The following is a 17,211-nucleotide window of genomic DNA, read 5'->3' as shown; positions in this document are numbered from 1 at the left end:
ACCATCAAGAACACTTTGAAATCCAATTGCACATAATCAACTATCAGAACTAAATTCCTCTAACTCGACCAAGCCACGCAGGTCACCAAACTCAAGAATATTGCCGCCAAAACATCTGTAGAGCCTTACCACATCATAATTACCCAAAAGAACCGATCATACCATTACCATACTGGTGTAGCCTACTACCCAGTTGTCTTATTTTCTTCGAGTTTTTTCTGAATTACTCTCAAGTTGACACTTCTCCTTGTCAGAACAATACGATCCTTACCCAAAGCTCACTACAAGACATCCTAACATAAAATGACACCGCCCTAAAGCGCATAAGCCACTGTATTCTTCTTAATCACCCCCATAAATACCACAACCGAAACGCCCACTCTGAAAGTACCTTATGTGAATTTAAAATTGTTCTTTTACCTTTCATATACTGGAATGTAGAATCTATAGTCATACATAATTACCGTAAGTTCCTGCACTATCAAATGCAAATCTCAGACTTTATCCATATACAAGTCCGGAGAAATTCTCGATTGCTATATATAAATCTCAAACCCATTAGAACTTTCTCGATAGTCACCCACTTTGCTCAAATCCAAATTACACTGCCCGAACGGGCCGAAAAACACATGCTCCATTAGTACAACAACACTCAAAGAAGTAACCCTGCTTTAACACCACCGATCAATTTCATACTCCGTGCGCACTACATCCTTCAAATAATAACTTAATCATTCCATGATTTTCATATACTCATAAAGCGTAATATAACCCGTATTCATGAATTTCATTATTCTAATCTTCATCGATCTCAACCTCTGAAAGTCATAATTAACCCACAAGTATGCCTCGGACCAAAACCAATACAATACATAATCGCGCAATCAAATCATAGATTGAAGACTCCCCCACTTGGCTCAAAGCTATAGAATAAAACATATGATAACTCACAATACCCATACCGTATTACTACAATGATACTGTAATCAGTTCAACGAAATTCTTCTCAAGCTCATGCAACACCGACCAAAAAATACCTCATTCATTCGCTAAGCTCGCATTTATTCTCTTGACAGTCAAGTCAACTTTCTCACCAAGATTCAAATTCAAATCTCAACACATACACCCCGCTGGTAGAAAAAAAACTCTTCACCTAATATTATAATGATCGCACATCCGTAGTTTACCCCGCAGGTGATAACCTACCTGCTTTGCTTCAAACTGACATCTCTCCATAACCTTTCACAGCCATAACTATTACGCCATCACTTAATATTTCTGAATCCAAACTCATTAACAAGACATGAAAATCTACTTCGCTCCATAATTAAACAACATGAAAGATCCTTCAACATATTTATACTCGAGACTATACGTCAAATTAAGACAGACACCAAGCATCCAGTGCCCTCTTTTTTTTTACATCTCAAGTAAACTATTCTCATCACAATCAAAATATCTAAACACATTCCGCAGGCACGTCATGCTCATCATATAGCTATTCTACCGCCCATCGAGTCACAAATTCCACTCATAGGGACACTACCGGACATATGAGTATTGGTCTTATTATGAGTCACTATTTAGACTAATCACCAATCGAACTTTGGAACTAGTCTTGTACCATCTATTTATGTAAACTATTCATTTCTTACCTTAGCTTCATGAAACAAACTTGCACTAATGGTCGTAAAGAAATAGAGACAAGTTTCTCTTAAACGATTTGGGGAATTTTTTTTTGAGGGGGGGCTTTTTTCACTTTCCCGATTAAAATGAAAAAAAAATAAAAAATAGCCAGATTTGTAACTGGTATTAAAAAATAGACACAATTTTAAAAGTAATCGAAATTTAGCCATTTTTTATATAAAAATAAAATCTGAATAAAAACACCCTTCCAGCAAGTTTATACGCATGAGGTCCATAATCCAACATATTATGCTGGAACTTTCCGTGTGTTAGAGTTCTGCGCGAAAGTAATCGTACAGAATCAAATAATTAGGATGCTCGTTACAAGGGCAAGGTTACCAGGGAGGCAAAAAATTAATCTATTTTTTTTATAGTTCTGGGAGGAAAAACTACTAAGCATACATTACAGTTTCCTTTCAAGAGTTCATTAAGCTTAAATCACGGCTATGTAAGTCATAAAGGAGGCCATCATCCAAAAGAAAGATGGTATTTCAAATTTTAGTTTATTGGCATAGCACAATACAACAGCTATAAATATATGTAACTCTTCCTTCACAGTCGAGCAGTACGCAGTTGCTGCTTGAGTAGTGGCCTAATATATTCATGGAAGCCGTCAGCTATATCCGATTGGTTGAGAGGATCCTTCCATGCAGCCTCATACAGTTTCGGATACACGTTTCCATCATAACGTCCAAGAATTGAATCAAGGAAGTGATCGGTATAGTTAAATGCATCAACCATCGATATAGCATTTGGACGAAGCTGATATTAAAGAGGAATGGATCAGTAAAAGCAGCTTCAACCCGCCAAGCACAAAAATGACAGAAAGCAAGTTTAACAAGACGAACCTGGGAATATAAGGCTCTGAGCTGGTCATTAGCAAGTGACGCCTGCTTTGAGGTGATATAGCCAGTTCCGAGAAAATCTCCTTGATGTTTGTGAAGGAGGAAGAGGAAATAGATACCGCAAAGCACCTCCAGCTGTTGCTTAACCCCTTCCCCAGGAATGTCTTGTTGCAACCTCTCAATAAACCTTATGAGATGAGAGACATATTAATTAACAAAGTTCTATACTCTACGATGTTCTCAACCAAATCCTGGTAAATTCCATTATCAAGAAGCTTAAATTCATGCTTTACAACACGAAGATCCTTATCAACTTAGGAAACTATTATACCATTTTCAGCAAGAAAAAATACTTTGCTAAAAAGCAGACTGGTTATCCAAATCAACACAGCTGAAGAAGAGAATACAGTAAAGAAGCTTACTTGGAGACAACAATTAATTGACAATGAGCAACTGCTGCTTCAGCTAAATCAGTTGCAAGTTCTGCAAAGCCTAAAAAAGGAGGACAAAGCAAGAAAAATATAAATTGAATTTTGATCGCGAGAAAAATAAACACACTTATCAAACGTTAAATAAACTTCATGCAGAAACTTTAAGCTGGTTGATAGTCAAACATTATAGAATTGAATAAGAAAGATGAAACGGCTTAAAAGTGAGGACCTTCTTCTGGATTATCAAACTTGCTAAGATTCTGAGCACAAGCAACAGACATTCTGGCAGCCCTTGCTTCAAATGCTTCAACTACCGCACTAGGTTTCAGCCAGTCCTTGGCTGCAGGAGACGGAAAACAACCACAATCAGCAATCTACTTTGTGTACGTAAAAAACATAGGAGGCTAATTGAAAGGCGAAACAACAGTCATTCTTACATGGTTGAAGTTATGAAAGTAAAAGCGAGGAACATAAGAGTACACCTACTAATATCACAAGCACATCCTTTCTAAGGAAATTGATACTGGAATAAGTACTTTCAAAACGAACTGTAACTATAACAATGAAGGATCAGCTGCAAGAATTTTACCTTGTTTCACATCAGAACGGCATTACATCAAGTGTTCAATTCTTCCCATATAAGCTATAGTACCCACTGGCTTCTTTCCGGAGCCCAGCTGTGAAATAGTCTTCATAAGAAACCTCGCAACCTACATGAAACACAGCATGCTTCATACTGGAATACTAGATCTAAAATATCATACTATTGTATCAGAATCAGAAGACTCTGTAATAAGACTCCATTAAACAGTTAAGTATCTGTTGTACTTCACTTGCTCATTTAAGCTTTCAACTTTTAAGTTACCAAATGTTTGATTTTTCCTTGGGGGTTGTGGGGAGGGGGGGGGGGGGAATTCACAACAAACGAAAGAACAAACAAGCCACAACCATCCTATTTATAAAGTACGATTCAGGAATGTACACACAACTATGACAAGTGGATCACAGCAATACAATATTTGAGAATATTGTCTTGAGTTTCCCAAAAATATTGAGCAATAAAGTTATTTTCCGAACATCTTTTGAGCCTGCTAGTTTTTGTATACAAAACAAGCTTTACTCAATAATTTTCACCTCTAGCACTTCTACCAACCTTTTGGCACTTTACAACTAAACTTGTACTTTCACAATCAAGTGCTCACAAGCAAATATTTTAATAAAAAAGTGTCATGTGAAATCTCATGAGACTTGCTTTTGGGAGAGCAATAGGGAATAACACCCCAACATTATTGATGCAACAACAAATTTTAGCCCACGGAAAAAGATTGCTCAACCACCAATCCTATAGACACTTCAATTCATCCATTAATTTTAGGAAAGTTTACTTTTTTTTAACAAGGAATTTTAGAAAAATTAATATTCTATCATCAACTCATTCTTATCTACTTCCTCTATTCCAAAAGGTTATCGTCGTCTCCTCTCAGTTACCAAATGATCTCTATTTTTCATGAAGTAACAAAATGTACCTGTTGAGGTTTTATTTTTAAGATGTAATATTCTTAAAATGAGGGTGAATGGAAAATGGAGGGAAAATAAAATTTTGAGTAAAATTTTAAGTTTCCCCTCTTAACAATGAGACATTGTCCCATATTAGAAGTGGAAGACATTTTTGGTGGGTATATATATAATTGCTCTTCTTGTAGCTCTTAAAGAGTTAAGAAGAAAGCAAGCCTCGCGCCGTCGTCGTCGTCGCTCGCTCGGCTCGGCTTCGGCTATGGCTACGGCTTCGGCTTCGGCTTCGGCTTCGGATTTGGATTTGGATTTGGTCAAATGATCGATTGATTGATTAATTTTTTGGACCAAATTTATTTGTTAATAGTAAATATTAACGTAAGATTATCCGTATTTGTAAACGGATATTTTCCAATCCGTGTATTGATAATTTGGCAGCCGGATAATGGTCTTCCCACCATGAAGTGCTTGCTCCACAAACATGAAGTGCTTGCTCCACAAACATGTAATGCTTGCTCCACCATGAAGGGTGGACGTTTGGTCTTGCACTCCTTCTTGGCTGCTATATATATGAGCAGCAAATGTTGAAGAAAGATACTCAACTCAACATACAATTCGCTCAACAAATTGGCTATACATTGCACTCCTTCCTCTCAGAACTTCCATACGTTTTTCTGAGTATATACTCCTTCGTTCTGCATTGTTTTTTAACTTCAAACAAAGCAACTGTAAGTGTGATTTGCTACCGAACTTTGTGTTCGCCGAAACACTGGGGTTTGAAGTACCGCTACACCAGTGTGTTATTCGTTCTATCCTGGGAGGAAATAATCCATTACCTTGGGTACTAGGAGGGGATTAAATTCCTTAAGGAAACACTGTGAATTCAGTGGGCTCGAATTTATTATTATTGTTTCATTACGTTAACTTATATTTTGCAGAATTAATATTTACAAATACAGCAATATTGACCGGGAATAACAATCTTAAGAAATTTAATATTTATTTCTGTACTTGTGTTATTCTTATTATTCTGCAAACTAAAAGCTTTGTGGTTTGTGTACTCCCGTTTTGGAGAGTTAAGCCTTCGTGGCGTTTTGTTGGATATTAAAATCTACGTGATTTTTACTCCAGTTTGAAAACGTGTATTAAACGTTTGTTTGTGTCATTCTTTTCTGAAAAAGATGATGACTGAAAACGAAAACCAAGCTGTTCCGATGGCGACTGCCAACGCAACGACAAGCCGAACACCGGCGTTGGCACCGGCAGAAAAACCCGGAAAATTTTCCGGGATTGATTTCAAACGCTGGCAGCAGAAGATGTTCTTCTACTTAACTACGTTATGTCTACAGAAGTTCATCAAGGAAGATGTTCCTGATCTGCCGGATAAAACTCCAGATAATGAACGCTTTCTCGTGATTGAAGCGTGGAAGCATTCTGATTTTTTATGCAAGAATTATATTCTTAGCGGACTGGATGATAATCTGTATAATGTATACAGTAGCATGGAGACATCCAAAGAATTGTGGAATGCGCTTGAAAAGAAATATAAGACTGAAGATGCCGGGATGAAGAAATTCGTTGCCGCAAAATTTCTGGACTACAAAATGATAGATAGCAAGTCTGTTATTACTCAAGTCCAGGAATTGCAAGTGATTATTCATGATCTACTTGCTGAAGGTCTTGTAATCAACGAAGCATTCCAAGTAGCAGCAATGATTGAGAAGTTGCCTCCGTTGTGGAAGGACTTCAAAAATTATTTGAAACACAAACGAAAGGAAATGTCCCTTGAAGATCTCATTGTTCGGTTGAGAATCGAAGAGGACAATAAAGCTGCTGAAAGGAGAGGCCGTGGAAATTCAACAATAATGGGAGCAAATATTGTTGAAGCTAACAAAAAGAGGAAGAAGGCTTCTGGTCCGAAATACAACCCAAGCAAGAAGCGGTTCAGTGGAAACTGCTACAACTGTGGGAAAACCGGACACAAATCTACGGAGTGTCGTGCTCCGAAGAAAGACAAGAAAAGGGGTCAAGCAAACATGGTAGTAAACCATGATGATGTTGATAACTTGTGTGCCATGCTCTCTGAATGTAACTTGGTGGGAAATCCTAAACTGTGGTGGTTTGATTCAGGAGCCACTCGCCATGTTTGTGCAGTTAGAGAGGCTTTTGCTACCTATGCTCTTGCTGAACCCGGAGAGACAGTTTATATGGGAAATGCTTCAACAGCAAAAGTTGAAGGATATGGGAAGGTATTTCTAAAAATGACTTCTGGCAAGGTCATGACTTTGAACAATGTCCTTCATGTTCCCGAAATGAGAAAGAATTTAGTCTCTACTGGACTTCTTGTTAAGCACGGTTTTAAGTGCGTTTTTGTATCCAACAAGGTTGTAATTAGTAAGAATGAAATATTTGTGGGAAAAGGTTACCTCACCGAGGGCCTTTTCAACCTAAATGTAATGGTTGTTGAAAATAATAATAATATTTCAGCTTCTTCTTACTTACTTGAGTCAAATGATTTATGGCATGTACGTTTGGGTCATGTCAATTATAAAACCTTGCGAAAAATGATTAACTTGGAAGTACTGCCCAAGTTTGAATGCGAAAAATCAAAATGTCAAACATGTGTGGAATCTAAGTATGTTAAACATCCTTATAAGTCAGTTGAAAGGAATTCAAATCCTTTAGACTTAATTCACACAGATATTTGTGACATGAAGTCAATACCATCTCGCGGTGGAAAGAAGTATTTCATAACTTTTATTGACGATGGTACTCGATATTGCTATGTTTACTTACTGAATAGTAAAGATGAAGCAATAGACGCATTCAGGCAATACAAAAATGAAGTTGAAACACAACTTAACAAGAAAGTAAAAATGATAAGAAGTGATAGGGGTGGTGAATATGAATCTCCTTTTGAAGAAATATGTTTAGAATATGGAATTATTCATCAAACAACAGCCCCTTACACGCCCCAATCTAATGGGATTGCGGAAAGAAAGAATCGCACATTAAAGGAGATGATGAATGCGTTGTTGATAAGTTCTGGTTTGCCACAGAACTTGTGGGGGAAGCCATTCTTACGGCTAATCGAATATTAAATCGAGTGCCCCATAGCAAAACACAATCCATTCCATATGAACAATGGAAAGGAAGGAAGCCCAACTTGAATTATTTTAAAGTGTGGGGGTGTTTGGCAAAAGTGCAAGTTCCTAAACCCAAAAGGGTAAAGATAGGACCGAAAACCGTTGATTGTGTTTTCATAGGATATGCGACAAATAGTAAAGCATATCGATTTCTGGTTCATAAATCAGAAAATCCCGACATTCATAATAATACGGTTATAGAATCAGATAATGCTGAGTTTTTTGAAAATATATATCCGTATAAAAAGGAATGTGAATCGTTTGGTGAAGGATCTAAACGACCTCGGGAAGAAACAAAAGAAAGTACATGTAATCAGGAGAATCCAAGACGTAGTAAACGTCAAAGAACGTCTACTTCATTTGGACCAGATTTTGTGACTTTCTTATTGGAGAATGAGCCTCAAACATTTAAAGAAGCTATGACTTCTTCGGAATCATTGTTTTGGAAAGAGGCAGTCAATAGTGAAATAGAATCCATATTGAACAACCATACATGGGAATTGGTTGATCTTCCTCCTGAAAATAAACCTTTGGGTTCTAAATGGATTTTTAAGAGAAAAATCAAAGATGATGGCACTATTGATAAATTCAAGGCAAGGCTCGTAGTCAAAGGGTATAGACAACGAGAAGGTCTAGACTACTTTGATACATACTCTCCAGTTACAAGAATTACGTCCATACGGATGTTAGTAGCATTAGCTGCAGTGTATGGTCTTGAAATTCATCAAATGGATGTTAAGACGGCCTTCTTAAATGGAGAGTTGGAGGAAGAAATTTACATGGAACAACCTGAAGGGTTTGTGATTCCAGGTAAAGAAAAGAAGGTATGTAGACTTGTTAAGTCTCTTTACGGACTAAAACAAGCACCCAAACAATGGCATACGAAATTTGACCAAACAATGTTGTCAAATGGTTTTAAGATAAATGAATGTGATAAATGCGTGTACATTAAAAATGTTCCAAATCACATAGTCATTGTTTGCCTATATGTGGATGATATGTTGATAATGAGTAATGACATTGCCAACATAAATGCTACTAAGCGTATGCTCAATAGCAAGTTTGATATGAAAGACTTGGGAGTTGCTGATTTAATTCTGGGAATTAAGATCAATAAGACTCCTCAAGGTCTGGCATTGTCACAATCTCATTATATTAAGACAGTACTTGAAAAATTCAAGCACTTGGGCTTTAAAGTTGCAAAGACTCCAATTGACGTGAATCTTGCATTAGCAAAGAACAAAGGCCAAAGCATATCACAATTGGATTATGCTCGTGTATTGGGATGCTTAATGTATATCATGAATTGTACACGACCAGACATAGCTTGTGCTATAAGTAAACTGAGTCGATATACGAGCAATCCAGGCCAATCTCATTGGATGGCAATGAAACGAGTTTTGGGATATTTAGAACATACCCAGAACTTTGAATTGCACTACAGTAATTTCCCTGCGGTGATTGAGGGATACTGTGATGCAAATTAGATCACCGGTTCAACTGATTCTAAGTCCACGAGTGGATATGTATTCACTATTGGTGGAGGAGCGGTATCTTGGAAGTCGTCCAAACAAACATGTATTGCCCGCTCTACAATGGAGGCTGAATTCATAGCCTTAGATAAAGCCGGTGAAGAAGCTGAATGGCTCCGGAATTTCTTGGAAGACATTCCATTTTGGCCCAAACCGTTGGCACCAATATGCATACATTGTGATAGTCAAGCGGCAATTGGAAGGGCTGGGAGCGTCATGTATAACGGTAAATCTCGTCATATACGACGAAGACATAAAACCGTTAGGCAATTACTCTCTAGAGGAATTATCACAATTGACTATGTAAAGTCAAGTGATAATGTGTCGGATCCACTTACAAAAGGCCTAACTAGAGAGGTAGTTGAGAAATCATCAAGGGGAATGGGGCTATGGCCGAGAACAAGTCATTGTGGCGGTAACTCTACCTAGAAGACTGGAGATCCCAAGATCTAGGTTCAAAGAGATCAAACAAAGTCATTAATGACGGTTCAACATTGTCAAATAAAATTTTAGTCCATTCTCGTGATGAGACAATGTTCAGTACCAAGGATAAAGCATTAAGGCTTTTTAATGATTTCTAAATTTGATACGGGGTATATCAAATAGTGTATCTACAGGATGACACGTTTAGGAATCACCTATTTAAGTGTGAAGTGTGAGCCGCTTCAAGGAGAACTTTGTAAGGCCAGTTCTCTACGCACTTATGAAACCAGGCGGTGTTCATGGCTGAAACGAACACAACAATGAGAACCAAAGACGGTTAAGGGTTGATTGTGTGACTTATGGTTGTCTAGGTATACACCAAAGATCGACGGTTCAAAGATATCAAATCTACCGATTGACCGAGTATATCCGACATAAGTTTACTACGGAAAGTTCAAAGGGAAACCTACTTATCCAGATGCAATTAATCCTTGCTTGTAAATCACACAGTTTTTCATGCATACTTCCGTGATATAGCCATTCCCCATTCATGTGGGGGATTGTTGAGGTTTTATTTTTAAGATGTAATATTCTTAAAATGAGGGTGAATGGGAAATGGAGGGAAAATGAAATTTTGAGTAAAATTTAAAGTTTCCCCTCTTAACAATGAGACATTGTCCCATATTGGAAGTGGAAGACATTTTTGGCGGGTATATATATAATTGCTCTTCTTGTAGCTCTTAAAGAGTTAAGAAGAAAGCAAGCCTCGCGCCGTCGTCGTCGTCGCTCGCTCGGCTCGGCTTCGGCTTCGGCTTCGGCTTCGGCTTCGGCTTCGGCTTCGGATTTGGATTTGGATTTGGATTTGGATTTGGATTTGGTCAAATGATTGATTGATTAATTTTTTGGACCAAATTTATTTGTTAATAGTAAATATTAACGTAAGATTATCCGTATTTGTAAACGGATATTTTCCAATCCGTGTATTGATAATTTGGCAGCCGGATAATGGTCTTCCCACCATGAAGTGCTTGCTCCACAAACATGAAGTGCTTGCTCCACAAACATGTAATGCTTGCTCCACCATGAAGGGTGGACGTTTGGTCTTGCACTCCTTCTTGGCTGCTATATATATGAGCAGCAAATGTTGAAGAAAGATACTCAACTCAACATACAATTCGCTCAACAAATTGGCTATACATTGCACTCCTTCCTCTCAGAACTTCCATACGTTTTTTCTGAGTATATACTCCTTCGTTCTGCATTATTTTTTAACTTCAAACAAAGCAACTGTAAGTGTGATTTGCTACCGAACTTTGTGTTCGCCGAAACACTGGGGTTTGAAGTACCGCTACACCAGTGTGTTATTCGTTCTATCCTGGGAGGAAATAATCCATTACCTTGGGTACTAGGAGGGGATTAAATTCCTTAAGGAAACACTGTGAATTCAGTGGGCTCGAATTTATTATTATTGTTTCATTACGTTAACTTATATTTTGCAGAATTAATATTTACAAATACAGCAATATTGACCGGGAATAACAGTACCTTGGTTCAGAGTTTGCACACTTTCGAGTTCCAATCATTGATAAACTAAATTATAGAATGTCTATAACTTCTAAAAGACCTTGATAAAGAGAGAGGTATGGAGGTTCGAAAAAACTCTTTAAGCAAGAATTCACATTTTCCAGAAATTTCTCAATACTTCTCATTTGATGGTTCTCTTATTTTAACAACAAAAGATTAACTCAAAAGTGTTAAATCCAGGACCAATATATTTAGCTGCTAGAAATTTCTTTTTTTTTTTTTAACAGGCTTAAATTACCACCGCTGGACAAGTTGAGAAAGGATCTCTAAGTCCACACAAACCCTTTAAAGAAAAACTTAGAACTGGCATGTCAACCTTCAACAAACAATTAGTTTATCTGTAGTAGTAGCACGGTGTCATCTCCTTCGCAAATAACTCTGGGAGTCCACTGCTGCATAGATATCCATGATCTCCACATAACTTTCGGCATTCTTCAATTCCATCCTGGGATAAAATTGCAATGAGGCAAGAAGCATGTTATGTTGAATGGCATGACAATGGATTCAAGTAAAGAATTAGAGAAAAGTTCTTTTCTTTTCTTTTTTTCTTAAATAAGCAACAGTTTTTCTTGAATCTAAAGAAAAGATCAGGTCCAGAAAAACAAAATCCCAAGGTACATTCAAGAGAACGTTAACGGTTAAATAAGCAAGTCCAATCCAATTGAAGAAGACCCGCTTGCTAGTCTCTTATCCCAATAAAAATGAGGATTGTTTAGGAGACTACATTATAGCGGACAGCTCAATCATCACAGCATCTTAATCAGCCAAATATTAGATTTCGATGCCCACAAGTAAGAACGAAAACTGTATGACAGGCAAAACTTAAAGATGTGTTCAGCCATATATTTTTTTTCTGAATATGTTCTCTGCACATGTATATTATACAATTTCACTCCCTTATACATAATTCATGTAAAAGACTTGGAAATATGACCCAAAATCCCCAGACAAGGATGACAGCGTCAATCAAAGACTGTAAAGCGCAAGGTAGGTGGACAATCAAAGTTGTTGTCACTACTTACAGCAGTGGCAATGGTTGTCAAAGACTTCAATCCCGCCGTACATGCGTGCGCTTCAGGCAATGTTGAGAAATCATTTGCACATACTTTTAATTGTTGATCATTACATAAAAAGTTGCCAGAAAAATCTTATGCTCGCTTTCCAAATCACAGTTCTCTTCGAATTGCTACCGCATAGGATCTCGTTGATATCTACCACAGAACAACATTATCAGACCCCCTCCCCCCCCCCCCCCCCTTCCCTTGCCAGTTAAATTTTTTTAAGGTACCACCGAGGTAATTGAGCATGGCAAATCTCTTTTGGGCAGGCATTTAATCCAACATAGGTTTGGTTATTGGGGATTTTTGCAAGGGATTAATGGCTAATTCTACAGGGATAATGAAAAGAGAAAAGTGCAAGTCCTTCCACCCACCCCCTTTATAAACTAACATGCAGACGTCAAAACTCACTCTCCACTCAAATAATATGAGACTAGAGATTGCCCTTAATATAGATGTTGGATTTGTGCTTGCCGACATTTGTGGCACTGGTATGGGAAATTGTTTGGTATGGATTTCACTTTTGAATAAGCAAATGCATTTCATGAAACACAAAGAACATTTTAAAATCAAAATTAACAAAAATGTCCCCCTCTTTTGTATAATTAATTGCCCCCACCAACATGAGTATGCTATAAAATGGCATGCAATAAGTGAAAGATCAGAACCCAGCCATTACAAATGATCATCTACTTTACTACTGATAGGATTTGCTTCCAAGATTACCTGAATTTCTTGTCCACCATTCTGAGAATCAAATTGTCTACGAACGGCACTGTATCTGGTTGCAATACACTCGGATTCGGTAAACGCAATGGGCATGGGGTCTTCATTGGCTCCTATCTGCCCAAAGAATGCTCCTTACGAATGACGGTCGTGCTCGTCTTGGACTTGGCCGTGGCCTTTGGGTCGGCCATGCTCATGCGGTGCCGACGTCAATGAGGAATGCTACCTGGTTGATCCTGCCAGTAGTCATATGCTTGTCTCAAAGATTAAGCCATGCATGTGTAATGTCATGGGCGGCTTTCCAGCCATGCCCCATGATCCCTTGGACGCGCCCCGTGGCGTCCTGGCCAGCCTCCCAACGCCCGTCGCCACGGTCGGCCCCGTGGTCTCGGCAGCTCCAAGTGACAAGCGCGCATGTGCCTCTGTCGCCCCACCGATAGCCATCGCCAGCGCCCAGCCACAGGCAAAAGCCGACAGCGCCGCGCGCGCAGACAATGCCGCGCGCGCAGACCCTGATGCTAAAGACAAAGTTGCTGCCAACGGACTTGCTGCTGCTTTGTAGAAGACTAAGTCCTTTTCATTGTAAATATAGAGTAGTTTTGCTGCATTTTCTTTAAGTGTGATTTTCCAGCTTTCATAGGTCTAGTCATGTAACTTTGGTTTATTTTTTTTAAGCATTATTAAGGGGGACCAAGCAATCAAAACTTTCAAGCAAGCAAACAATTCTCTGTACTGGTGTCTCTCCCCCCCGACACCGTCTTGTTTTCTGTAATAGCTTTCATTCAATGCAATCAAGCTTTCTTTCATTCTCAATTCTCTTTTCTGCTCTCTTTCAATTGCTCATGACATTGGTTTTCCCGTACGGCACTGACAATCTAGTCTAGCGTACGGAGGGGACCTCAGTTGGCGGACAGCAACCGTACTGACATCGGTTGCCTAGCCTTACGTCGCCCTTCCAAGGAACTTCAGGAAGGCGCCGCGTAACAGTTGGTATCAGAGCCTAGGCTCGACATCGGACGAGGGATCACATTGCAATTACCACCATTTCTGACCATGGTGAATTATGGGGATCGCATCGCGACCCTTGAGGGAACGGTTGACGCATTACGGCCCATCGTGGAAATGGTGCCCGATCTAAAAACCAGCCTAGTGCAAAGGTTGGACGACCTGGACCGCAGACTCATCCAGGCCGAAGTTGACATAGAAAACATCAGCCGCGACTCTGAAGGAGACCGGCAAACAGCAGCCACAGAGGCAGCTGAAATTTTTGGTAAATTTGAGGTCCTCCAGCAGGAGCGTGCCGAGGATTTAGCCAACAGGGAACAAGAGGCAGACAGGGTGACTGCCATGCAACAAACCATTGACAACTTGACAGGCCAGCTCAATGTTGTCAATGCTGCTTTACAAGGCCTACTTCGAGGAGGCGGAAACCAATTTGGGGGTGGTGTGAACCTCGCCCCCATGGCACAAAAGCTGAAAATTCCTGAGCCAAAGCCATACAGTGGAGCTCGAAATGCCAAAGAAGTGGAAAATTTCATTTTCGACATCGAGCAATACTTCGATGCCGTGGGAAGCCTGGAAGAAGCTAAGAAGGTAGCAACTGCTGCCATGTATCTTCAGGGTGATGCCAAACTCTGGTGGCGGGTGAAGTACGAAGCCATCAAGGCAGGTGAAGATGCCCTCGACACATGGGCGGAACTGAAGGCAGCCATACGCCTACAGTTCTTCCCCGAAAATGTTGAGTACAATGCCAGGAGAAAGTTGCGGGAGCTCCGCCAGACCAAATCAGTGCGAGATTACGTGCGGGAATTCTCCGCGCTCATGCTGAACATCCGGGACATGGGGGACAAAGACAAACTCTTCACCTTCCTGGAAGGGTTGAAACCTTATGCCCGGATGGAGTTGCAGAGACAAAGGGTAGACACGTTGCCTAAGGCAATCCAAGCAGCAGAGTGCCTTGGGGATTACCAAGTGGAAGCCCGGAAGGATAGGCCTCAACAGCCTGTCCGAGGAGGATACAAAGGGGGCCAACCAAACACTAGTGGCCCTAGCAGAAGTGGAGGAGACCGGAGTGCACCCAAATCCAAGACTCCCTCTTCCGGCAGTACTAGTGCTGCATCTAACAACAATGATCGGGGGAGGAAGCCCCCCTCAGGATGTCGCCATTGCGGCGGACCACATTGGAATAATGAATGTCCACATGCACAGATGAATGCCCATCAAGCTTTTGAGGATGGGACGGATGACGACGCCGATGATGCGGACCAGACCGAGCCAGTAGGTGCATTCAATGCAATTGTTGGCTCCATTTCTGAGCCCTTAGCGGGTACCAGTGCCGGTATCCGCAAGAAGAAGGACCCCTGTCCAATTGCCAGGAAAGGAAATAAGAAGGCGAATTTGAGGACTCCTCCTCATCAAGAGAGGACCCTAATGTTCGTTGACATGAAGGTAAATGGCAAGCCCATTCGGGCAATGATAGACACAGGTGCCACCCACAACTACTTAGCCTCGACTCAGGTGGAGCGTCTTGGACTAGTCGTAGGAAAGGGCAAAGGTCGTGTGAAGGCTATCAACTCACCACCTCAACCAGTGGGTGGAATAGCCAAAGAAGTACCAGTGAAGCTTGGCCCTTATGAAGGAAAGTTCAACCTGCGCGTAGTGATCATAGATGACTTTGAGTTAATCGTGGGGTTGGAATTCCTGAGACAGACCAATACCATGCCCGCACCGTATGCAGACATGCTGCTGATGATGGGGGCAAATGGGGCCAAGCCCTGCATTATTCCGTGCATTCCCATGAAGATGGCAGCCGAGAACATCTCGGCCTTGCAGTTGAAGAAGGGGGTAAAAAGACATGAACCCACGTTCCTGGCTACCCTCTGCATGGAAGATATAGAACGCTCCTCGGGTCCCATTCCTGCACCCGTGAAGGAGTTACTTCTGGAATTTGAAGACATCATGCCACAAGACATGCCAAAGCGTCTTCCGCCTAGGCGAACTGTGGACCATGAGATTGAGTTGGTGCCGGGTGCGAAGCCACCTGCCCGGGCGCCATACAGAATGTCACAACCCGAACTCGCCGAGCTTCGGAGACAATTGACGGAAATGCTAGACACAGGGATCATTGTGCCCTCTAAGTCCCCATACGGGTCCCCTGTGCTATTCCAAAAGAAACATGATGGTAGTTTGCGACTCTGCGTGGATTACCGGGCTCTAAACAAAATCACCGTGAAAAACAAGTACCCTATTCCGCTAATGGCAGACTTGTTTGATAGACTGGGTGGTGCGACGGTATTCACCAAAATAGACCTGAGGACAGGTTATTGGCAAGTTCGGATTGCCGATGGTGATGAGCACAAGACGACCTGTGTGACAAGATATGGGTCGTACGACTTCCTGGTTATGCCCTTTGGCCTGACTAACGCGCCAGCCACATTTTGCACCTTGATGAACCAAGTCTTCCGAGAATACATTGACGAATTCGTCGTGGTTTATTTGGATGACATTGTGGTATATAGCCAGACACTAGAAGAACACCTGGAGCATTTGCGGAAGGTCCTAGCCCGATTGCGGGAGCACGAACTATATGCGAAGCTATCCAAGTGCTCCTTTGCTCAGAAACAAATTGACTTCCTCGGACATGTCATCGAGGAAGGGAGGATCAAGATGGACCAGCAGAAGATTCAGGCCATTACAGAATGGCCGCCTCCTAAGGATATACATGCCTTGAGGTCGTTCCTTGGCCTATGCAACTTCTATCGGCGGTTTGTGAAAAGTTACTCCCTCATTGCAGTGCCGCTGACAGAACTTCTCAAGAAGGCCACCCCGTGGGATTGGGGCCCCAAGCGGGCAAAGGCCTTCGACGCATTGAAGATGGCTATGTCCAGTAGCCCAGTCTTGGCCCTCCCTGACTTGGCCAAGCCATTCGAAGTGCAAACGGATGCCTCCGACTATGCACTTGGTGGAGTATTGCTACAAGAAGGGCATCCCGTAGCGTACGAGAGCCGGAAACTGAAGGATGCAGAGCGACGCTATGCCGCCCATGAGAAAGAATTATTGGCTGTCGTTCATTGCTTACGCCTTTGGAGGCATTATCTACTGGGAGCCCCATTCGTGGTCAAGACAGACAATACAGCCGTTAGCCATTTCATGACCCAGCCAAAGCTGAATGGACGACAGGCTAGGTGGCAGGAACTCCTAGCGGAATTTCACTTCAACCTGGAGTACCGAAGTGGAAAGACCAATCATGTTGCTGATGCACTCAGTCG

The 17,211-nt window shown here is 41.0% G+C and overlaps 2 protein-coding genes and 1 long non-coding RNA gene across 3 annotated transcripts in view; all 3 read right to left on the bottom strand.

Annotated features, from left to right (window-relative positions):
- LOC104085306 (putative peroxisomal acyl-coenzyme A oxidase 1.2) overlaps window positions 1-17,211 on the bottom strand; it is a 117,602-nt gene that overhangs the window by 96,815 nt on the left and 3,576 nt on the right. The gene's annotated exons all lie outside the window — the stretch shown is intronic.
- LOC104098834 (peroxisomal acyl-coenzyme A oxidase 1-like) lies at window positions 2,158-3,690 on the bottom strand. The gene is made up of 5 exons (XM_070182722.1): window positions 3,552-3,690; window positions 3,192-3,302; window positions 2,954-3,023; window positions 2,535-2,718; window positions 2,158-2,448 (listed from the first exon to the last, which is right to left on the bottom strand). The coding sequence occupies exons 2-5, from the start codon at window positions 3,241-3,243 to the stop codon at window positions 2,239-2,241; spliced, it is 516 nt and encodes a 171-aa protein (XP_070038823.1). The 5' UTR covers window positions 3,244-3,302; window positions 3,552-3,690; the 3' UTR covers window positions 2,158-2,238.
- Window positions 11,365-12,391, bottom strand: LOC138896953 (uncharacterized). The gene is made up of 2 exons (XR_011410590.1): window positions 12,182-12,391; window positions 11,365-11,604 (listed from the first exon to the last, which is right to left on the bottom strand). It is a non-coding gene; the product is annotated as an uncharacterized lncRNA (long non-coding RNA).

The sequence above is a fragment of the Nicotiana tomentosiformis genome, chromosome 8 (assembly GCF_000390325.3).
Source record: "Nicotiana tomentosiformis chromosome 8, ASM39032v3, whole genome shotgun sequence".
In the NCBI taxonomy this organism is placed as follows: Eukaryota; Viridiplantae; Streptophyta; class Magnoliopsida; order Solanales; family Solanaceae; genus Nicotiana; species Nicotiana tomentosiformis.
This window is presented reverse-complemented; position numbering and strand designations above follow the sequence as displayed.